Here is a 25250-nt window from a genome sequence, read left to right as displayed (position 1 = left end):
TTTACGAATTTTTATGAGATTTTGAGAATTTTAGAATCTAGAAATTCTAGGAATCTTGAAAAACAAACCCAGTTCAATGCGATACAAACAATATATACTGACTAATCGATATATGGAACGTAGAGCAGACTAATTGTTTGAATAAAATACGGTTTATAGCTTATAGCAACACTGCTTACTAATATAATATGTGGTATCCATTAATGCTCCTACTTCGGATAAAATAAACCATTTTGACCTAGTTTCGTCATGTTCGTCTTCTACTTCATCTGCTTGTTTTTAGAGTTTATTAAATGTACCACATTTTCACAGTGCGAATCAATTGCATCGCAGCGAGCATAATTATATTATGTTTCCAACAAAAATATTATAAACACATTCAACACATGTTAAAATCATATATTATTGTGTGCCAAAAATCATGAGTGAAAATTCATTTCCTGGTTCATACTTTTGCTCTACATTTTCCTTTGGTACCTTACGAATGTGTAGAGATTTAAAGAAAAAAAAAATCTACACAGAGTTTGTGAGGTAAATTCAGAAATAGTTTTTGGATTTGTTCCATTTGAACATCCATTGAAAACTTGGAAAGCTTTTGGATTTGAGTTTTTTTGTTTGTTTTACAGTTCATCGTATAACGAAATTGTGTGTACTTAGTGTGTATAATAAGATGTAAAATTTTGCACCGGTTACATTTCAGTTTACTGACTATATACAACAACTTATACTTTAACCAAAAAAAAACTTTTTTTTCTGTTTTCATTTTCGAATGGACAATGACCTCATGCTAATGCTAATTATACACAATGTACACAATCGAACATTCATACACTGTTGTCTTGAAGCTTTATACAAAATCGAATTCATTTTTATTGAGCGAATATTACCTGTTTTATGCTGAACGTTTTGTTTATAGGTGAACGAGATTAATGACTTCTGCGTAACTTCTGCGTAACTCAAACATTTTGAGAAAATACTTCGAAAAGCTACGAAATTATGTGGTTGAGAAAACTGTATTGGTCCGGAAACCATAGACAAATTATGAACAGGCCTACGAAATCTAAAATATAGACTTGAGTTGAAATCGGATACCGTCTTTCTATACAAGCGAACATGAAGTATGATATTGCTTAGTCGGAAGTAGCATTTATTTATTGTAAATTTACTGTAAAGACACTGGCTGGACTAACAGTATGTTACACGCGGATTAATCACACAAGGGAACACATGCTAAACAAGGACTGCACATTCTATTGAATACATCTGCCAACATCTAAACGCATATCGAACCCGACTTATAAATCACTGTCCTACCGAAATGAAATTTGAACTGGTGCCCTTCGTATACAATTGCATCTTATATGGGTGATGCAATACCCTCTCCACCTTTATAATATATATTATGCACCTGTTGCCAAGATTGGTATTTTGACGTGTAGGACATTATTGCCCTAGCCGAATGTGTGGGCCATAATGCCTACACGTCAAAATAACAGTCTGACAATAGATGCATGTCATATTTTACCTGTCGAGAACAGATATATCGAGATAAACAAAAACTCCTTAGAGGGATACGCTTGAGATTATCGTTCTAGACAGATAAATGTACCTAGTTGCTATACTAGAGAGGGTACTTAATTGGGTGATGTCATAATAACGAGTGAATGTCAGGGCATTTCTATCTCAACTCACTCACTTACTCATTTGTAAGGTTATAAATGGATGAAAAATCGTAAACAGAATTTGTCGTTGAAGCTGTCTTAACAATTCATAAAGGGTTAGAGGGTTAACAAATTCATGAAGGGTTATAGAGCCTGGATCATTCATTATTTTGTGGTATGTGACTGAACGTAAGCGTTATCAAACATAACTTGTCATCTAAAATACCTCACTTCGATGAGCAGTTGAATAGTTCTTGTAAAATGCTGAAGCTGCTTCATTAACAGTTCGCATAATATCTGTATCATGTTCACAATTATGTTCTTAAAACTCAATTACGAGAGCAGAAATGTTAATGCCAGTAATAAAGTACAGATTATTGCAATTTTCTTTGAAATTCGCTAAAAGAACATGCACAATGTGCACATGGATAGGACATGCATATGGATAGATTGAACATATTCAACTAAAGGGTAAACGAATATTTTCAAAATAATTGAACTACAGCTATCAAAAATTAGGTATTATCACATTTTCGTTTTATGTAGGATCTGATATATCTTGTCCCAAACATTCTGACTGCTGTTATATTGAATGAAATATTTGAATTTTTTCCCAATAGAAATTTTTGTCACACACTTGTAACGACCAGTTTACTGAGATACAAACCAAAAAACCATTCAATATCAAGACTGTCAAATCTGTGGATCTAGAAATTATGTAGAATCTGTTGAAAACGAAAATGTGATAATTCGTAAATTTTTTTAAGTGTAGTACACAAAACGTTCCTCTCAATTCATCTAATTTCTAATGATTGTATAACAGAAAAAAAAATGGTTTCCCCACACTTAGATGTGGTGAGCCCGACCTCTGACTGCAAAATATATTTCCTGATTCTGTAGATTTTGGTAAAATATGCAAACTAATCAATTCTCGGTCGATGGTGCTCATTCCGAAGCATTGTACGTACGTACTTAATCATTTCCATGTATGTAATTCAAGTTTTGAAATAAATAATATTGGCGTAGTAACTCTGATAAGATATCAAGCGTATGTACGAATCGACAAACGATAATTGTTTGTTTAATTTGCAATTTATACATGTGGCGTCTAAGTTTGTTTTTTTTTTTAAGTGAATTTCGTGTATTTTAACAACTTCAGTCGAAGGTTATTTTCAAAATTAAATTCGGCCAAAGGGATTTTCGAACAAAATAATTTGCGATCGGTTCAGACTTTGTTACTTTTAATCTAATCTATAAATCGATTAAATCGGACAATCTTCTGAAATTCTTCCTTGAAATTGTAATTGTTTTTTAAAATTTTGCACACACTTTTTTTGGGAAGGTTAACGTTTATCAATCATTGACCAAAGATGTGTAGTCAGTATACTTCTGTCTTGTTCTAACTCATATTATAGTACATACATGCATAGATGCAAATATGTTTATGGAGTTAAGTTCAGTTATTTAAATTCTGTTGTAGTGTTAGGTCATCATTTAACAAGACAAGACACCTGTATGGAGAGATTTAAAAATATCAAAAATATAAGAAAAATTATCGGACACTGACATAAAGGATTGGAACAGACCAGACCTGAAATAACTGTCAACGTGATTCAACTTGAAGTAAAGTGATTTGACCTGACCTGACATTTTAGGGAAAAAAATTATATTTTTACTAGAAAATTTAACTCAGGTCAAGGCAGGTCAGATCATGTTCGTTTCATATCAGGTCAGGTCAAGTTTATTTCAGGTTTGAGAAATTACTGACAGACCTGAATCCCGCAGGTTGTATTTTTCCTGATCTGATCTGACCTGAACTTGGCCTGTTCCAAGCTCTATACCAAACTTTGACGTTTGAATTCATTCTTCCCGAACCGATATTACGGTTAGGCATGCCATCAGTGTCTCTATTTTGTCCTCAGACTAGCAATACGAATCGTTACCGCATGTCGTTTCCAAATTAAATGGATCTAAAATTGCATATAGATTTTCACAATGTCCGTTTCGTATTTTTTAATTTAATTTAAATGCTTAGGAATGTCAGCGTCCACTTTATAATTATATTTTTCGCTACGAGTAAAATGCCAAGTCAAATGTTTTGTCACGTGAAGCAGTTTCATCTTCTCGATGATTGTACGATTTTTTTTTTTATTTTCCTGGTTAATATGAGGTTGTATATACGAGATTGTATATATATAAAATAATGTTTTATTTATAAATAGCCAACCATTTCGTTGTCGATGGAATCTAAACTTTTCTTTATTTAAATCAACAAAAAAGAACAAGAAAACGTAGTTGTGACAATGTGATTTGAATGTATCGAAACTTTGAATACCCTCACGCCAATATTCAGCTAACTTCTCCCGCAGCAGCAGTATTAACTGGTCGTCTACATTTTCTTATCTAACTTTGTTTAATGAACTACTTTACTGCAGTCGTTAAAATGTGAGAGACTTAATTTAGATAGATAACCAAGAAACTAGTCGTCATTGTACATGAGACAAATATCGTTCGACCACAAAGACCAGTAAATCTTCAACCAATTACAATTCTCTGTTTCAAGGATGGACATACAACGATAAAACGTTGAAAATTCAAGTTTTGTTGATCTGAGGCGATTTCGAGGATAGTAAATAGGCGAAACGAGGATTTTCATTATTTTCCTGAGTTATGTAATGCCTTTTTCTAACTAGTACTTCTGCCTTCGTTTAGGTAAAACGTTGATCCTCGCTTAATGGATTTTTAGCGAATTCAATAAACCTTCAATAAGCATGTGTTAGAGAGAAGAATGCTTATTACATGGTGTCGATGCTTGTACAATGTAAACAAATATTTCATAGCTGGTGATAAAAAGTTGAAAGGACGAGTTTTAGTAGTGTGAATTTTGTTGATGCGAGACAAAACCGAGGTGAATAAACACACGACAACGAGGATTATTCTCCCGAGTTGTGGACACAACTTTGTACATGAACTAGAAATCGACATCAAGAAATACTTTTCAACTCTAGGACTGTAAAGTATATGAAAATTCATTATACCACATGCGTGAGATGCCATGACACACAATTTCATATGCGAATACATAAAAACCACGCAAAATTTTAGTCGTTCGTCCGGGTACAATCACTAAAATGCTTAACACAAGTTCTGTATCTTGCCAAAAAGTTCATTTTCAAACAAAACATTTTACTTGAAGAGTTGGTGTTTCAGAAAATGGATGTCGAAGACACAAAAAAAAAAGTTTGTGATTAAAAATAGTTTTGTCGCATAAGTGTTTGTCTATTCTTGATCAAATAAAACTAAAATGAAATAGGATACAGTGTAAGGTATGGGTAGCGGCATTTTAACGTTTTATTTTGTATTCACATTAGATACAATAAACAAAAGTCGTTTGCAACGCATCATGTAGAATGTCTGAGTCTGATTTACTTATTTATGTTATTACAGGAAAGTTATTTTCATAGCTGTGAAGTCATTTACAAGAAATTGAAAATCAAACAAACATTTTATTGCTCATAAAGTGGATGGGTGGATTGGACATTTATTGTTAGTATATCGAATCCTTGTGAACGAAAATGGAATTAATGCGTTGCTAGCAAAGCCTTAGAAAATTTAAAATGATCGACAAACAAATTAACCACCAATTGACATTGGATAATTCGAATATGTAATGCGATCAGGTTATCAATTCCAAAATTTAAATGAGTTTTTATTTTGAATGTTGTATTGCTTCGGTGGTGTTCCGAACATTGAAATAATTTTTTATGCATGAAGATTGCAAGTTACTTGACAATGAAATTGAAATTTGGAAAAAAAAATTTTGTTTTACGCGCCCTGACGAGATTTGAACCCCAGACCTCTTGCGTATGAAGCAAGCGTTCTACGTATCAAAACACAATGAGTTTGTTTCGAACAAAAATAGATTTTACAATGAAAATGAAAAGTGGGACAGATTCTCCACTAAAACGAAATATTTTCTCAGCGCAAAATAAAAGCCACGAATGGATTTTCTTATTATTAGTGACATGGGATAACCAACAACAACGAATCTATATTACATTTCCGAGAACTTCCTCTCTAAAAATTCTTCCAACCAAAAAAGAAAATCAAAACATTTCGAGTTACAAGTTCTGACGAAGAAGAAATGGAGTATCCCCAGCGAAATGAACTAATAAAATAATTCTTTGGAAAATGAAACTAATCCCACGACTATAATAATAAGATTAAGCGTTGCAATTAGCAGAGGGTTATGCTTCTACCCTACATTCGGAAACAAATATGAGAAATACAAGACCATAATAACGAACACAAAAGTGGAACAGGGTAACCAATACTGACACTGTGAACAACCCACTTCGACTTTGCAATGTTACACGCACAGTGTTTCATGTATGTATCGAGCTGATGTACTGGAGTGCAATGTTTCAATAGCTGGTCGGGCAGGTTTGGACTTATGTGACGTCATCACTCAACCGTCAAGAGTACATGGGACTTCCTAAGGAATTGCAGACCAGTCCTCGTCCGGTCCGGTCACCACGGAAATTATTTCCATACAACAACAGGACTGCCACGGTTTAAAATGCTTCCAGTTTTAGGAATTTAGGAGGCTTTATTCAAGGAGAATTTTAGCAGTTTTTTGATTGGTGATGCCTCAAAAAGGAAATTCTAGTAGGTAAAAAGTGAAGGAAGACCTGCGTCGCATGATAAAATAGTGTGTGAGGTGTGTCAACAGTCTGGAGCTTCATTAAGGGTGGTTTTAGAATGATTTTTGACATTTTTGGATTTAAAGAAGTTTCAGGAGGAGTGGCAGCCCTGCAACAATATATCGTCTGTCCGAACCTTACATGTCATCAATACTAAAGAAAACATTATGGACTGGTGTGTCGGACATAGAATACCGAGTCGACAGGTGATAATACGTAACGAATCTGTCCTGTCCCTCTTACCACACAGTGCGTAAACATGCACTACGTATCAGTCTATACATGTACTGTACAGTCGCTCTTTTTTGTCATCAGAACTTCCTTGCAGTTATTAATGTAATTGAACTAAATAAAACTTTGAAACGATTCGTATCAATTGTTACGGTGTCATTTCAACATTGGTTAATCGGAAAACTTCTCACTCTACAGTAGCTGTTCTGTTATATTTAGAAACAATCTCATCTCTTCAGTATCCACTTTCTTTTCTCTACAATGAATTGCTCACAATGCCGAAAGAAAGTTCATTCCGAAAATAAAAGAACGCCAGTCACAACGAAAATAGATGTAAAATATCAAATAGCGCTGGTGAATTTTCAAATACCACATAGATACAGTGCGTGTGTGTGTCGTCATTGTAAAAAATTCGAAATTAAAACAATCCAACAAAAAAAAAAATGCTTAAAATATCTAAGCCACAGTCAATTAAATGTAAAATCTCAAATCAACATATTATTGCAGCATTCTTAATAACATCGGAAGACAAAAAAAAAATTATTCACTGCTTCGGATTATAGCTCCTTCCACATTGTTTTCATTTATTTGGTTCTTATCTTACAGTAAGCATTGCGGAGCTATATGGTACAATTCTCAACACTCGCAACGTATTTGTATGTATACATAAGAGAAACAAAATTATTTCGTTAGCATGACAACGGCTTCTGACGCAATGACGTCACGCCTAGACGTATGTTACCCGTAACGTATATACTAACAATCCGTAATATTAGTATTTTATCCGGTTATGAGTGAATCAGAATTTTATTTAAAGAAAAAAAAAACGTTTTGCTTCTCTTTTGTTGAGTAGAATTGTTTCTAGCGTACTCTTCAGAAAACCCTGTTTGAGTGAGTTAATTTTTTTAAAGTAAAATAATCTTTAAAGAAACTGTCAGTGTGATCTCTTGGTTAAAAGAATCACCAACTGTTTGACGTCAAATTTAGGTTATAGCTAAACTATCAGTTATCGAATAGACGATTAGTTTCTCACAAAAATTTCAGACAACTGATCCGATTGTACCCCATTTTAACGGGCGAAATGTATTCAGTCAAAGATCTCGAATTAATTAACCAAGTCTCCATCTCCGACAAAATGAACGCAGACATGTGTTTTTCGGAATAAAATTATTTGATAATAATTTCCATCGATATAAACACAGTGTGTTAACACAAGTGTCTTGCTGTATGTATATTGAATGAATAGCTGAGTATTTTCAATAGTTTATTTTGCACCTCAAGTCAAATTAAACATGTGTACATTGATCAAATAAATTTCATTTCAGGTATATAAAAACCGTGTTCCAGATAGAAGTGTCTCCTTGAACGGTATTTAATAAGAAAAGACTAGAAACTTAAGAAGTTGTGGTGTATTGACAGGGCAAAGTCTAAACGGTCGCAATGACTTTGAGAATTAGTTAATGAAAAAGAAAATGTTTGGTAAAGCTTTTAGAGTTTACAAGTAAAGCTCTTCGAGTCAGTTGTCGAGCCAGTCAAGTGACCAATGGTTAGTCAAGTGACTGGAACATAAATTCGTGCTGTTGTGATATAATCTGTCGAAATGTATTTATAAGTCATGAAAATGATCGACAAAAAGTGCAAAACAAATTGGAAACAAAATTATCAAAAAAATGAGCCTCATCTGGAGGTCATCGTTTACCAACATGAAATTAATAAAAAATGATTATCGCTCCAACTTTAAACAGTCGAATTGAATATGTGGAGCCATGTCACTAGATAAATTTTTATTTATAAATTTCATTTATTGAACACATTCACCGATTGTATGCAGTAATCACATTTTTTTTGGTTGGCTTCAAGCACATCATAATTACACATAATGTATATATCACTAAAGCACGTGGTCGTACCAAAATGGTTGGAGGATTTTCATATATGAACGAAACAAAAAACAAATCTTCAGCTGAACACGATAAGCTTAAAATGATGTGTATACAACAAAACATAAAATATTTTTGTTGTTTATTAAAGTATCTAATGCGAATAGGTACATCAAACTAAATACAAAATTCTGTTTCAGTTCGTATGCCGAATAAAAAACAAACTTTCGTAACTTGTTAATAGGCTAGTCGTTATCACGAAACAAGTTTTCGGAAAAACTGTTCACTATTGTATACAATTTGGAAAATGCTTTGTATAGTCGTTATGGCAACGAAGCTGGAACAACGATTTGAAGCGGTAAGAATACAAACGATCTATGAAAACAAATTTCGGTTAAGTATTTAGTTATCGAAAGCTATATGTTGAGCGTTTGGTGTTTATAGTGTTGCGCAAATTGTCAAAAGTGTCACAGGGCTTATTATCCGGATTTTTGTAAAAAATATTTTAGGAAAGTTTAGGAAATTGTAACCATTTTTAAGAAATATTAGGATTTTTTAAGAATTTTTAGGAATTTTTAGGAAATTTTAGGAATTTTTAGGAAATTGTAAGAATTTGTAAGTTTTTAGGAAATGACAATTTTTTATAGGAAATTTTAGGATTTTTCAGGAACATACTGTACATATTATGTTATCGCAAAATCGGATAAAATAAATGGCAAAGCCTGAGCTATTACAATCTTATTATGAAAATTTACTCTCAATCAGTTGAAGTAAAAGATTTTGCATCAACACATTGAATAGTTTTTTTTTTGATCATTAAGAGCGCTCACCCCTTGGCAATTTTCTAGCCTATATTTGTGCGCAAAAATATTGGTTTTTTGATGATTTCTCTGAACCAAAATCTTTTTTTGAAAAAGTAAAACCATTAAAGCATGCAAAAATGTGTTACTTTTAAGAGAAAATTTGGTTTTACCAAGGGGTGAGCGCTCTTAACACAATCATAGAGTAACTAATAAACTAATAGAGTGTTTAAGTGAGAGAGATGGCGAAACGACAACCTATTGTTCAATCTCGGGGTCTTCTGTCAGATTCTTTTGTATTATCGATGACAGCAGATCCCGAGTTGATTTTCCATCTCGCTCTACTTAAACACCGTATAGATGACGAATTCATTTAAGATAACAAAATGAAAATTTTACCCGATCATTTGTTACAAGAAAACGAGAGAAAAAAAACTTGTAACAAAACTATCGTGTCAAATGTAATTGCCCTGAACTAAAACTGTGCCATGGTAGTGGATCGTTCTTATCATATGTATTACAATACGTATACATTTCAGTTGTTATTCGTTTTGATTAAGCATTTAAGAGAGATACGATTACTACATACTACTTACATGTTTATGTTTGTAAAAAAAATGTCTCCGATACACGACGACACATGGAAATTGAAGGGAAATTAAGTTGTTTTGTTAACGAATTGTTATATTTCGTTTTGATAAACACATTGTGCATTTATTGTGTGTGTACAATGTGTGTACATGTGAATGGAAAATAAATCAATTACAATACTGCTGAATTGCTACGGTAAATCACGAGTGATTGCAAACAGACGCACATTATCATTGCATCGTAATGGTGGAACAATGATGGTCTGTCAACGTTTTGTACATATTTCATTCAGAAAAATCATGTCTCAATTTAACATAATCGAGTACAGGTAGCCAAACAATAGACCTAACTCATTCCGCCCATTTTCTAGAAAAGATGACTTCATTTTATTGGGTCATTCGATAAGGTCACCGAAATTGATTAGTCGGACATCAGGTCAAGTATAGTATCGTCTGAAATATATTTTCCATTTTATTTACTGTCTGTTTGGTTTTTATTTTCATTTTGCGATATATCCAGCGCTAAATTACTTAAATAAACAGCCACTCCGCTTAGGAGAAAACTCGCCCAATCCTTTGTCAATGAATTTCTTTTTAATATGGAAGGCCTTACGTAGAATCTGAGCGACCTATAAAGCAGCCATATTTTCCATGTTTATTTTTATCTCGCTGTGCTTGATTGTGCAACTGATGGTGAAAAAATATTAATTAAAACAAAATTAATTAAAAAGCTCAGCTTCAAAAATATGGAATTGGTTAAAGTTCCCGGAAAAACTAATGAATTCAAATCCTGAAAACCAATTATTTTCCAACTTTTCCTGACAAAAAAGTTTATTATGTGAAAATTCACTGGATTAGTAACAAAGAGAAATTCTGTCGAAATACAAATTCAATGGACAGATGGCTAGCTGATGAAGTGAAGAATGTGAAAAAGGTACATTCACCGAACAAAATCCTTAATTTAAACTTTCCCACCGCGTCGCTCTTCTAAAAACTGTGTCGTACAGACCACAAATCTTAGTGAGATTAAGATGTATCGAGTTACTAAACACACTAAAACGGAAAATTTTTGATTTGTAGTCTGCACAAAATACAAGCGAAGGTGTGAGAATGTATATAATTTGCTGGTAGTAACAAGAAAACGTAGTTGGGGGAATTTATTGGCAATGCCTTCCACATATCCCCTCATGGAGAAAAGCTTTTTCTTGAATGGGAATAAGTTTGGGAAGCATGTTAATTGGCCTAGTTACGATTAACTGTTTATTGAAAAACTGGAACACCCACACTTGCACAGACCACATGTCCTTGATTTTATTTTTTCTATTGAACATAGTTCCCGTACTACACAAAACGATGCTAGCGACAGGTTATTTTAATTAACAAAAAAAAATGTGCTCAATGAGTTATACATCGCAATGAATGGGAAAAACGGATGACGCAATTTCATCAGCGTAAAAGTTTATGTGGATCTCGACAATTGAATGCCAAAAGAACGATTTTAAAAACTTTAAAACAAATTATGTTTGTAGTTCGGTTTTGTACTTGAAATCCAACATCAAACGAAAATACCTGTTTGTTATGCTACAGCCCAAAAAACCAAATAACCATATTCGGTGAATGTGTACAAACATTTTTATGATGGCGAGAGCAGATCGAGTTTGCATTAAACGTTTTTTTTTCTCTTCTTTCGATTCGGATTTTTATTATCGACAGCCTCACAACCGACCAGCAGTAATATTTCGGGTAATTTGCGATAATTAAACTCCAATCTACGATCAATGTTTGATAGAAGTCACATATAAAATAAAGTATGTGTGTCTATGCGGCGAGTATGTATTAAAATGAACGACAACAACAATAACAACAACAGTAAAAACACCGAGAATTCATTAATCGACGTGGACATAAAAATCAAACTTTCCAAATACACTTCAGCTTTGATTGCGAATTTAAAAAAAAAAGTAATTGAAAGAAAAAAGACAACAACGGAGAGTTTTAGCGTTGGCAAAGTCCACATTTCGATGGAAAACAAACAATGTGATTGGTCGATCTGCTAAAAGTTAAACCTTTTAGTAAATCGAATAGGATTTTGCGTTGATAGAATTGAGATTTATTATGTGGGTCACACGCTGTGAAAATATACGAGAAAAGTAGCAAGGGAACAGAAACCTAGCTAAACTGAAAATGTCTACGACACACAAATCATTCATTTTAAAATACTGAAACTCATTTACTCGGCCATTAGGTGGTGTGGTATCAAAATATGACAGGGATTTTCATCGTGGAAATTTCATGCAAATTTTCAACTCAACCAATATCGCACACCGACAGATTGAATTTTTACTTTGTGCACCGAAAATAGATTGACAATTCGTATTTTAACAATTATTTGACTCACCTACAGTGTTACTATCTGCACTTTTACACACTTTTCTTTTGGACAAATTGTCAAAGCCACACCACACCGCGTTTATTCGTGTTAAATTATTTTTTGTGTACACGACGATTGAGACAAGAACGAACGACAAACCAAAATCTAAAAAAAAATTGTTTGTTGAATATATAAGCGAAGTTGAATGAAGTGAGCACACGCGATGTAAAATGATGTATGGGACTTGTGGGGAACGAGACAAGGACGGAATGTTTTTTATTGTTTCATTTAATGTCGTGTCCACTGAAATGTAATTTCTTATTTCAAATGCCGAAAAATGTGTGTAACAGAAAACTGGATGTCAGTCAGCTACAATTTTTGATTTAAAAAATGCAAACAAGTCTTTTTCGTTCAATAACAAATAAAAAGTAAAATACTGACATAAGTAACCGCGATGATTTTCTTATTTGGTTGGAGCAGCAATCACATTTTATTCGCTAGAATTGTTCACAAAACAGTTTTTAGTTGATTCACCCGATAAAGATTTTAAATTTCACTTTAATAAAACGCGACAGCAAACTTCGTAGTTTATACTTTTTGAGCAAAAGGCAGAAATCATCGCGAGAAAAATGTAAACAAAAACAAAATATTGTGCAAAGTCAAAGCTGTCACTGGCATCAAAGCCGCGCACCATCAGTATGTTCAAGAAAATATGAACAGACTCCTTATGAAATTTTTGTATCGTAAATGCAGGGGGTTGTATGCAAGGCTATACAAGGTACATAGACATACTGAAGGTAACGCAAATCCTCAGGGAATAGCAAGAAATACGGATCCAAAGTTTCGGGTGAATATAAGATTTGTTATGTTGCATCCGTGACGTTTGGCGTCATAATGTTGTTGGAAGTGTGTTGTTTAGTATTGAGTTTTGGCATGTGTTGCAACCTAACAAAGTGAATTTGACTTGTGTCCAACATTATAAAAACTATATTCACCCGAAACTTTGAATCCGTGTGTTCTTGCGGATTTGCGTTACCTTCAGTGTTTATATACTTTGATAGTTCACGAAGGTTACGAAGATCTACGCTGGTCACCCAATGTGATATTTTCATAGTAGGTGAATTTGTTTGTTGGTGCGTTGGAACAATAGAGACTGTATTTTTCGAGCTTAAGGAAGGATTTGGATTTTTTATTTTTAGAAGTTGACACACATGCATTGATACATTTGAAAACTCTGAATGTTGAAGCACAGGTTTTCAGGGGGTATAATAGGTTTGTTCCAAGTAACTGTAAACACGAACTTTGACAACCCGAACAACGACAAGTTCATCCACAGCAACGTCGCTTACGTGATATTTCATACAAATCGAGCAAATTCGCCTACGCGATTTACACAGAGATATTATTGAGGTTATGGTTCTGAGGATGAAATTTGACAATTCATATGGCCTTGGAACAAACCTATGGGTATAATGTACCAAGTCACGTGTGCCAATTTGTAAAAATGAAAACCCACCGCTGACTGCTGGTGCCGACTCACTTGACGAACGAACGAATAATGCGAATAATGATAGAACAAATTCCTTACTAAATTCGGTTTCAGAAGGATTTTATAATTTGTTGTGAAGGAGTTTCTGCTATTTACACTATACTTTAACGACCAAAACTTCAAAAAATTTGTTTTTTACGAGTGCGGTTACAGATCATCTTCAAGATACGGTACTTTCAGACGTAATCTCACTTGAGTTTCGTTTATTTATTCTTTTGTATTTAACGTGGATGGCAGTTCAAACGACCCTGGTTCAAACGGTTCTATAAGTTTATTCCAAGCAACGGTTAAGCCGAACAAAATGAACCGAACACGAACCGATGTCATCCATAGAACCATAACCACAATTTATTTGTCTTTGTTATTTTGACAATTGCAATGTTAATAGTGTTGAGGTTACGGCTCTATATGGATGACGGTTTGACATTTTATTTCACCTTGGAAGAAACCTATTCACGCCGTAAGTGTGCCTAAAATTTGAATTTCAAGTGAACGAGTCTATGAAAAAGTGAACCGAAAAATACATTTCAACGCTTCCTTGTATGAAAAAATGACGTGACGTTGCGTTAGGAGACTTGCGTGAGAAAGATTTTGAATTTCGACCGCACTTACGGCGTAAATTGTGTTTGACAGCTAATTCTACCATGGCAGAAGTAAAATTACACCCAACCACGGTTCGACATCTCAGTCTAATTTGTGCATGTCGTGTGAAATGTTAAGACACTTCGGAGTCCGGACTTCGCAAAATCTTCAAGGTAGACTAGTAACAACAGCGGAAAGTAAGGGATATAATCCCAATCGACGATAAATCAATTTCCTGAGTCAGCAATCCTGACGATATTTTTTTTTTATTCAACAAAACAAAATCTGACTGAACGAAGCTTATTAGAGAACGTTAGCTAACCGGCCGCTAACGCTAATTTCCAACGCTAAATCCTCCGCTAACGCTAAAATCAACGGTAATGCCCTGTCAATAAATGGCACCATTGTGAATGCATACACATGGACGACGAAATTTTCGATTTATTTTTCATTTACTATTTTAAAAGGTCATCCGGATCAATATTTTATTACTGCAATCCGTAGATCTAATTTGCAGTAAGGTAGCGACACTGTGCTGGAAAAAATCTATTCACTTTACAATGCGCTGTTCGACGACAAACATCCTCCGCTACACAACAAACACGTGGTTAACCTGCAATTGAAACACCTGAAATTAATTTTGTGATTATTACTCCCACAATGTGATCGGATTAACATTTTATCAATGGAATTAGTAGATCTGACTTGTAGGAAGCAAGCGGTATTGAGCTGGAAACGTTTTTTATTCTCTTTTTAATGTTACAAATAGTATCCTCCACACGACGAACATACAGTTGGAAAATGTGATTCGTAAAACGTTTTATTGCAATCAAAAGTGAATAAAACTTTTCCAGCTTTATTCCGCTGGCTTCCTATAAGTCAGATCTACTAATTCCATTGATAAAATGTTAATCCGATCACATCGTGGGAGTAATAATCACAAAATTATTTTCAGGTGTTTCAATTGCAGCTTAACCAAGTGTTTGTAGTGTAGTGGAGGAAGTTTGTCGTCGAACAGCGCATTGTAAAGTGAATAGATTTTTTCCAGCTCAGTGTCGCTACCTTACTGCAAATTAGATCTTCGGATTGCAGTAATAAAATTTTGAGCCGATGACCTTTTAAAATAATAAATGAAAAATAAATCGAAAATTTCGTCGTCCATGTGTATGCATTCACAATGGTGCCATTTATTGACAGGGCATTACCGTTGATTTTAGCGTTAGCGGGGGATTTAGCGTTGGAAAATAGCGTTAGCGGCCATTTAGCTAACGTTCTCTATTGTTTATCTGCTTAAACGCACACTGTGTGGCGTTAAACGTGTTGCGTTTCTGAGGGAAAATTTCTTTGTCCACTCGGGAATTGTTGTTGTTTTCCAAGGTAAATATATGGGCGAAGGTAATGCCATTCAGATGCGCGGCTTAGCACAATTATTAGGCTTATAGCCGGTCTATTCTTGTTTGGATAGTAATCGCTTGTTGCGTCGATTTAATCAAGGCTGTAAACTTTGGATTTAATCTTCGCGCGCCGTGTTAAACACACGAGTCATCCGCCTAGCAGATAGCCAGACAACAGCTAACCCAAGTAAAATGTTCAAAATAAAAAGAGTAACGCGGCGTTAAATCTCCTCCATTTTCATACAAGAAAGTGTTGATTTTTCGAATTTATTCATTCAAACTTCATTTTTCAAACTCGTCATACAACGCCATGAACGTCAGCAACATAATGTAGAAGCTGTTCCAATCCCAGCCATGTTTCTTGAACAACCGACTCAATTCTACTGGCCGGTAAATCAAATCCATAATCTCCTCCTCCCGGAAGTTCTATAGTTGCTGACATATCTATGCCCTGAAACGCCGCATAGTCACTGCCCCCTCCGAATGCAGTATATAATAGCATAGCAGCATTGCCAACTCTAAATGTTGTTCCGTTCACACTGTAAATGGCATCGGCAAAACTGTTGCCCACAAGGTCATGTTCTTCCCAATTGTCAATGTTGACGCTGGATAACATTGGAAGCTTTGAGTCATTGGATGGTGATTGATATAACAAAAGCTAAACATACAAATCATATCCCCAGGGATACAGGAAGTATTGGCCGTAAGAATGAATACCGATATGCAATTTAATTTGACCCTCATAACGTGCATATAAATCTCGAACGAGAGCTGCTTCAGGCTCTGAAAATGGAGCTACACCACCGTACGTCTCACTGCATGGCTACAGGAAGTAGATTCAAATTAAATAAAATTACGGAAAGGTGTGACCTCGTATACATTAGTGGAGACCCTCCATTCGTGTCCAAAATTTCTGTTAGCATCTACTCCAATACAAGTGCTATTCGCATTTGGACGTCTGGTTTTTCTCCATAGTCGTTGCTGTCAATTAAATCAGTATCAGGACATTAGCCTATCTTCAACTGTATCATGGTCGAAACAAAGTGGGAAGCCATAAAGAAACTTACGTGTGCGATTGAATATTCGTAACCATCTGGATTGAGTACTGGAATCACGATAACGTCGATGCTTTGCAATTCAGTGTGCACATTGTGATGAATCACTAACTGTTCGATGAGATACAGCGCAGTCATCGGGGCAATCCATTCCCGAGCATGTACTCCCGCTTCAAAGAACACAATCGGCTTAGTTCCATCGAATCTACCAATTTTCAGCGCTCTAATCGCTCTCCCTTCGTAGCTGAAACCGACGGTTTCAGTGTGACAAAGGTCACCATAAAGCATTGTCAATTGGGTGATGTATCTGTTGATTTCAGGAAACGTCCAAAAAAGATTAAAATTTCCAGCACCTGTACGGCTATTAGGCTCCAGTTGGTGTAGTTTATTTTCTTGAAGATCGCGTCGTTCACGTTGAAATACTCTGCGTTAGACATAGAAAGAAACTTGAGATTTTATTACTTGTTCGGTTCATGCATCAAATGCACCTTTCTACATCATCGATGATCAACTTATGTTTGATTTTATTGTCGTTCAAAAAAATTTCAAATTCCAGCTGAATGTCTGGTGCGGCCATAATGCGGCTTGATAATCCTATTCTAGAAATTTGCTCCCAGAAATCAATAGACGCATTGTCCTCCCATTGCAACAGAAGCCTTCCCTGTTCATCTGAATCGGGGGTAACTGACCAAACCTTATAACTGAGAAAATTACAAAATAGATTTTATCGAGATCGAATTCCATTACTCTTAGAAATTTACCCTTCATAAGAAAATTGTTCGCAGTACGTTAACGAAATCAACGTAGCAAAGAAGAGCAATTGAAGCTTCATATTTCTGTGATGTTGCAAATTTGAACTGAATCTAGATTGGAAAAATGTCCAGATTTTAAATAACATTTCAGTTATCATATATCGTGTTAAAGTGATAACACCCAGACGGACTTGATTTTGGATGCCGAAATAGGCGAGTAAAATTATCTAAAATATTGGCGGAAACGGATTGCAAAATATGCTGAACAAAGTAAGTAGTCTAACAATCAAATATATAGCTCCTTTTGTTTAAAGTATCGCCTGGTGTTAGGTATAATCAATTACTTCATTCGTTCAGTCAGCCAAAAAATTTACGATATAAGACAACCTTAGTTGGAGATCATCAACACGTTTTTTGGTCATCTCTATGGATAACAGATGTTTCCGAACGTTTCAATTACAATGATGACAAATTTGAAGTTGCAAACCACAACCAATCAACAGTCTTCACTTGAATCTAACGTCCAAATTACATTTATTTATTAACAACTAGACTAATGGAAATTGTACAAATACGCCATCGACAGTTAAGATAGCTTAACCATCTTATCAGCATTGTAACACTGATACATCTTTAATCTTTGTCAGCCAACTGCATCACCAAGATTAAAGTACCTATGGTGTAGATACCGAAAAGTTAAATATTTTTTCTTGATACTAGTATTATTGCCAGTCATTTTATCAGAATCACGTCTGGAGGAATAATGATAAGGGACCGTTTCTTATCATTGGTACAGGATAACCTATGAGATGGTTGGAACGACATAGGGAATATTTTTTTTAGAAATATGACGGGGACTGACATCACTGACATTAGAAATAATTCAGAAAATAGATTTGGTTGCAGTCGTTTGACCAGCTCTGAAAAACGTGAGCAGTTTATGAAAATTTCGTTAAACTCACTTTTCTCAGAGCTGGTCAAACGACTACAACCAAACGTATTTTTCATGCTTCGGGCCGAAAATGAGGGCAATTGATACTACAGGCTGATCAGGCATTACTGTTTTGTTGTAAGCAGCGACGCCCAAATTTCACCGAGCATAGTGAAAACAAACTTTTATGAATATCGTGCAATTCAGACATCTTTTGTAAAATCCATTATTGGTGTTTAATAGAGCATTCAATCCTCTTTTGAATTTGAAACCTTTTGAATGGTGATATTGGTATACCAATACTCTCTTCGTCTAGATCATCACCATTCACGGTGGGGCTGAACCAAATTTAAATAAAAAGGTCGGATAACCTCAACTTTTTTTCATGAAATGTAGCATGGGTTGAGTGTAGATAATATACATAAAAAATAAAAAAAATCACCGAGCCGTTTTTCAGAAAGTACTTTTCAACTGTTTGTAGACTGTCTCATGCATATGTAGAACGTTGTTTTGATATGCTAAGCTAACGTAAGTATAGCCAGTGCTCCCAGCTTTCGATTGATACCATACTTGCCATATAAGTTTGGAAAGTTTAGCAGCTACTGTCCCTACTGTGTGGTATAAAAAATGAGTGATTTTTGGAGCAAAATTTTTTTTTTTAGTTTTTTTTTGGTTTTTTTATTATTTAACAGAAATAAGATGAAAGAATAACTTAGGGGTTTTGATGAGCGTTTTTATCAATAATTTGTAGAAAACTCGGAGTTGCTCAATTCAATTTCATTTAATGCCAAATCAATTTCGACATCAATTTGATGTCATCATCAGTGGCTCGAATGTTTACAAACTTAGGACTACCATTGACACATAAGTGTTTCGTCAAAATTCATTCCAATGCTACTTAAAACATCGGTGGTCACGAATAAACAGAGTAATCGGTTGAATCCTACGGTTGAATAAATTAATTTAAAATAATAGATCGACGGTCGATTAGCAAAAACAAAACATTAACCGATTACTCTGTTTATTCGTGACCACCGATGTTTTAAGTAGCATTGGAATGAATTTTGACGAAACATTGTAAACATTCGAGCCACTGATGATGACATCAAATTGATGTCGAAATTGATTTGACATTAAATGAAATTGAATTGAGCAACTCCGAGCCTTCTACAAATTAATGAAAGAATAACAAAAGTAAGGTTTTTATTCAATTGTACAAAATAAAAATGTCTCTTACTCTCCATTTTTTATACCACACAGTAGGGACAGTAGCTGCTAATTTTTCCAAACTTATATGGCAAGTATGGTATCAATCGAAAGCTGAGCGCACTTGGCTATACTCATGTTAGCTTAGCATATCAAAAAAAACGTCCCACACATGTATGAGACAGTCTACAAACAGTTAAAAAGTACTTTCTGAAAAACGGCTCGGTGATTTTTTTTTATTTTTTATGTATATTATCTACACTCAGCCCATGCTAACATTTCATGAAAAAAAATTGAGGTTATCCGACCTTTTTATTTAAATTTGGTTCAGCCCTACCGTGCATTCAAAAATGTCGAATTTTCAATTTCGCTGACTGTAGCTTCGTGGCCAGTTTGTGGAGTAAAGCTATTTTAACGTGTACCACTCGTGGATTCCTGGGCGGCCATCAATGCCGATTCTCCAAAACGGCCAAGCGAATCCGGAAACAGTTTCGTGTAGTACTCGAGTCCCTCAAGCAGAATATGAAAAATAAAATCAGAGGTGGTGTCGTGACTCTATTCACGCCGTAAGTGTGCCTAAAATTTGAATTTTAAGTGAACGATTCGATGAAAAAGTGAACCGAAAAGTACATTTCAACGCTATGAAAATGACGCTACGTTAGAAAGACCACCGCACTTTTCATTTTGAATATCGACCGCACTTACGGCGTGAATTTCAACCCCACCGTGAGACCATTACTAAAAAAGTTTCGTCAGCAGTAAATTTTTTAAGAAATCTTGTTGTTTTACAGAAATTCACAGGAATTAGTAAATAAAAGGTGGAAAATAACTCTAAATTCCTCCTGGTCTTTCGTTTGAGAGCTCTACAAAAAAATTAAACGTTTATTACGCGGTCTCTTGCAGTTCCATATAAATTCAAACAAATATGCAAAACGAAAGAATCTTCATGTCGACCAGAGTTGAATTTGCTGTGCCAACGCACAGACATCACTCTCTAGAAACGACAAAATATTCCCGTTTCGTTCAAACAAATTGAATTTTATTCAAAATATTACCGGCAACTCAGCACTGCTGACATGGTTTCTTGATTAACCATATGGACACTACTCAAAATCTGTCTGCCAAAAGTCGTTTAGAAGAAAATTTTACTTTCCGTTTCAATGTTAAGTTTATTTTGTTGCATTATTGTTCCTGTCGTTGCTCAACTGGTTTGTGAAAATAATAGAAAGTGTTTTTACTTCAAAAATGTCTTTCTTACTAGAATGTCGAAAGGTGAGCCTAACCACCACTGAATAGATTTTGCCTGCGTAAACTTTACGAACAGGAGGGACTGTTTATCACGAAATTATTATGTTGCGAACGCCACGTAAAAATTTATTTTGTTTACATTTTCACGATAACATCAGCCGCAACTGATTGTTCTTTTTTTAGGCAAAGGCTTATTGTCTGTTGCTGCACGTGTCCTTAGATCCTTAAAACATTTACAGTTTCTTTTTTCGGTTTGTTCAGTACAGGACCTTATGCTGGCCTAACATCAGGCTAAAAACATTTTGAAAAATTTCCGTTGATACTGCTCAATGTCGAAGCTATTTTTGGTTTGACGATAAATATAACCGATTCTGTGCCTTACAGGCATATCTACAAACTGTTTGGTGAAATTATGGTCATCAATAAATTAATTTCACCAAAACTTATTCAAACTGAAACATCCAATCCAGCTAATGGTACAGTATCCAACATATCCAACTCAATAATTGTTTTTCTAACAAAAATTGCAGGTTAACGGCATCAACATTCCTCTGTATTTCAAGTTTAGTACAATACTTGCTAAAGAGAATTTATCAGCGGACAAACTGCTTACGTTAGAAAATTGGATGCAAATATTCGACGAACTAAACCCGTTGCTAGCCAGCGATCCAAGCACTTTACGAAAAAGTAAAACATTTGAAATGGATAGTGGTCGACTGAGCGTAAAGGCACGATGGGTTAAAATAAGCGATTCGTCTGACGTGGGAGCTCACATTGTAAAAATCCTAAATTTAAGTTCGTCAGGCGTCGGAAAATATTTCCTGAAAATTGATGTCAAACTAAGTTCGTACCTCGAACGGATCGCATCCGAATTGGAACAGAAAAGTAAATCCCTTGACATAAAAGAGACTTCCAAAGAAGCCGGCCATGATAGGCTCAATAACTTGAAACATAAGAAATCGAATAATCGAAAAATTTCCGACATGTTGCCAAAGATTAAAAAAGAAAAGGACGATCCTCCAGCTGTGTTGGACGATACTGCCATTTTATATAATCTCGAAGAACCGAATGCTGACGATTTGAACAAGGTGGAAGAATACATTCCATTACCGAAGCCAACAGCTTCTGATACAGCTTTCACGACGACTGATACAGTTCCGACTTACACTCCAGAGAAATGTGTTCCAACCGAACTGAATGTCCATTCCGAATACTCACCAACTTTGTTGCAAGCAGAGAAATCACCACACGAAAGTGATTTATATGATCCGACTGCTGCCTCACCTCCTATCACTGCCACTTATAATCCAGAAAAGAAATTATCTCAAAATGTAATGAACAAACTTGAATCCGAATACTTACCAACCTGCCGAATCGACACACCAATCAAAGAAGAGTTGGTGTACAAGCCGACATCAAAGCGGAATAAACCGTTCGACAATGAAAAAACGACAACAATTTTGAACAAAAGCAAGGAATTATTTGGTTCCAGCGATGAGGCCTCTAACGATGAGAAAGAAAGAGTTTCATCGAGCTCCCACAGAATCAAGAGAAAAATGGATTTGTCACCGAGACGGGAAAAGACATCCAGCAAAGGGAAGGATAGAGAGAAGACAAAATCCAAAAAGAAGAAAGTACACGATGAGGTCAAGCAGGAATGCAAAACCGAAGATGGTGATATTAGTATAAGGTAAATGGAACCAAAAAACAACCTCTGAATTAACTCACCCTTATTGTCTTCTCAAATACACAGAAATTTAATGACGGACCCACTTGACGCTGTTTTGGAAACTTATCCGGAACATGAACCATATTTGACGGGATTGTATAAGACCCATGTCAAAGAATTGGTAAGCCTGGGCGTACGCAAACTACGAATACGAATTTCAAGACTGTCTCTTGCCTACAAATCCAATTTCAGAAAAGAAGCTACAGACCAATTGACTTTCCCGATATGCTTGCACTGGATATTGTCTCAACTCCACAATTCACGGCAATGGTGGACTTTTTGGAGAAGACATTAGTGCGCAATGCTGAAGAGGAACACAACGTGAGTACACTCTAATTGATGTTATGTGACGAATCTTTAGCTGTATATGACATATAATTGCGTGTCATCCATGTCCGCTGTATTGGAAATTAGCTCTCTGAGATTTCCTAATCTTGTAAAAAAATTCAACTGGAACTTGACTTCATCAGTAGACCTAAAAACTAAGCCGATCCGATCATGTCCGTTAAATTTAGGACAAATATTTCAATCTGTACGATTTACCTTGACCTCACATCCAAAATATTCTTTCATATCACGACCACAATTGTTACTATCCCATCTCATCTAGCCTACGGAGCTTACACATACAATTGTCTTTCTGTCTTTCTTCATTTCTGATTTAATTTTAACATTTTCATTACAGTACTCGGACATTATATTTGATTTACTGATACCAGAGTGGGCACTTGCAATCTTCTGCAAACGATTCCATTGTACCAGATCCGAAGCACTGGAACGTTTGCGATTACAAACAGTGGTTCTGAGCCAGAATTCCCAATTATAATTCAGTTCCTGTCGGAAGTTTCCTTTTTTTTTTTTGTTAATTTTTCTTTTCGATTTTGCAACAATTCACCGAGTTGACTTAATGTTGTTGTACTTAAATGAAAATTGAGACTTAAAAGACAATTTACTATGAAGATGAAAATGTTAATTTATCGAGAGTATTTACTTTGACGATTAAAAATTGTTTAGAAAAAACTGCTGTGAACTTTTCGCTGTTTTTAAATCAATCAATGAGAGATGGAAGAAGGAGTTCCTTTGCGTCGGGATGTGGTAAAATAAAATTGACGTATAATGTATAAGAGTCAATTCGCCAAAACTTCGAACAATCGTGATTCAAGCCGACAGCGATTCAAACGAGCTATGGCTCAAATGAATCGACGTTCTATTCTGATAATATCGTGGAACAACTTTTTTCCCGAAAATTTTTCTGAGGGCCATGTCAACCCCAAATAACGTTTTTACGAGCGGATTTTTTTAAATTATAGTTTTACGAGATAATAGTCAGTAAAACTATCGTGATACAGCCAGAAGATGAGGAGAACATTTTTCTAATGGCCAATTTTTTTCGGGAACACGCCCCTCCTGAACAAAAAAGAAGTTTTTCCGAAATGCACCCAAAAACTAAGAACGCACATCGATTCAGGAACCCATTGAGAGCTCAGAACAGCATTCAGTAAAATCGGACCAGCTCCTTCCCCATACAAAATTTTTCATTTCTTGAAATTTCATACACCGCTCTGAAACCGTTTTGTCACAAAAGTTCCGTGAGTGGACATATTTTGATCGAAGTTAATTTTTATCTTATAGTCAACGGTGATACCTTTCTAACGATACCCCACTCAATGTATTTCATTTGAGAAAAATCACTTTGTTGACTTGAAAATTGTCGTGAAGTCGCCAACTCCAACTCCGTTGGAAATGGTCAAAAATAAAATAATGTTCGCATTTTATGTGTAACAAGGTACACTAGACACAAATGATTTTATTAGTCTTACATTCGATGAGTCTCATACAGGGCCTATTTTTGGTAAATTGATTTCCTAAATTTTAGGAAATTTCTGCCAATTCTTGCAAATTTGGTCCTGAGTCCTAGCATTCTAACTGAAAAACTGTCTTCAAATACACGAATCAAAATTTCTGGTTCTTTTCTGGAAAGATTATTTAAGTGAGATAGATATTTCGTGTTCACGCGAAAGTAGTATACAAACAGATACAAACCGTATCTGCTTCAACTGGAGTCAGAGTTTTCTCCGAACCGTGCTGCACTGGGTCCCGATCGTATCAGTTCAGTATCATATATGCGGTACAAACCGTATTTGCAACATATTGATACCAGAATCAGAGCCTGCGTTCATCATTGAGTTTTACTGTTTCACCTGGATACAGTTCATTTCGATATCCCTCGTGTTAGTTTCCGCATTGGTATTCGGCCCCTATTTCTTGCCATTTCCCTCAAATTCATGAATTCCATTGAACAGCTTGTTGAGCAGAAAATGCTGGTAACCGTCCCGTTTCACCGCCCATGAGCCTACGTCTCCGTCCGTCGTAAATTTCATTCGGGAAACAGCAATCGCTCGCGAAAACAATCGGACACAACCGTAAACAACCGTAAACAACTTTGAAATAAAACAAACCACAAAAACCAAGAAATAACTTAAAAAATTAGAAAAATTCGACGAGCAAAAATTTTCACGTCCAGCCATTTTCACAGCGCCTACTACCCTACTAACGCGTTAAAAGTAA

The 25250-nt window shown here is 35.2% G+C and overlaps 3 protein-coding genes across 7 annotated transcripts in view; 1 reads left to right on the top strand and 2 right to left on the bottom strand.

The window, feature by feature from the left end:
• Positions 1-12904, bottom strand: part of LOC119085200 — a 48323-nt gene extending 35419 nt beyond the window's left edge. For 2 of the 4 annotated variants that reach the window (XM_037195711.1, XM_037195864.1), the window contains exon 1: positions 12264-12856. The gene's annotated coding sequence lies outside the window, so the exon portion shown is untranslated. Of the gene's footprint in view, positions 1-12263 lie in introns of all 4 variants that reach the window. The other 2 variants (XM_037195991.1, XM_037195784.1) reach the window with 2 other exon arrangements.
• Positions 12905-16014: 3110 nt separating this feature from the next.
• LOC119085745 (carboxypeptidase B-like) lies at positions 16015-17711 on the bottom strand. Its single transcript, XM_037196223.1, has 6 exons — positions 17578-17711; positions 17305-17517; positions 16829-17240; positions 16641-16742; positions 16430-16584; positions 16015-16366 (listed from the first exon to the last, which is right to left on the bottom strand). Exons 1-6 carry the CDS (start codon positions 17646-17648, stop codon positions 16060-16062), a joined length of 1260 nt encoding a protein of 419 aa, XP_037052118.1. The 5' UTR covers positions 17649-17711; the 3' UTR covers positions 16015-16059.
• A 3115-nt stretch (positions 17712-20826) lies between these two features.
• Positions 20827-23704, top strand: LOC119085657. Of its 2 annotated transcripts, none has more exons than XM_037196108.1 (5): positions 20827-20977; positions 21484-22643; positions 22707-22803; positions 22875-23003; positions 23368-23704. In XM_037196108.1, the coding sequence occupies exons 1-5, from the start codon at positions 20951-20953 to the stop codon at positions 23506-23508; spliced, it is 1554 nt and encodes a 517-aa protein (XP_037052003.1). In that variant the 5' UTR covers positions 20827-20950; the 3' UTR covers positions 23509-23704. The 2 variants fall into 2 exon arrangements, with proteins under 2 accessions (XP_037052003.1, XP_037052009.1); XM_037196114.1 differs by lacking the exon at positions 20827-20977 and adding an exon at positions 20999-21300 and having other exon boundaries at positions 23368-23699.
• Positions 23705-25250: the final 1546 nt, after the last annotated feature.

Source organism: Bradysia coprophila, chromosome II (assembly GCF_014529535.1).
Source record: "Bradysia coprophila strain Holo2 chromosome II, BU_Bcop_v1, whole genome shotgun sequence".
Classification (NCBI taxonomy): Eukaryota; Metazoa; Arthropoda; class Insecta; order Diptera; family Sciaridae; genus Bradysia; species Bradysia coprophila.
Note: the sequence above shows the minus strand (reverse complement) of the source record. Positions and strands in the feature narration are given on the sequence as shown.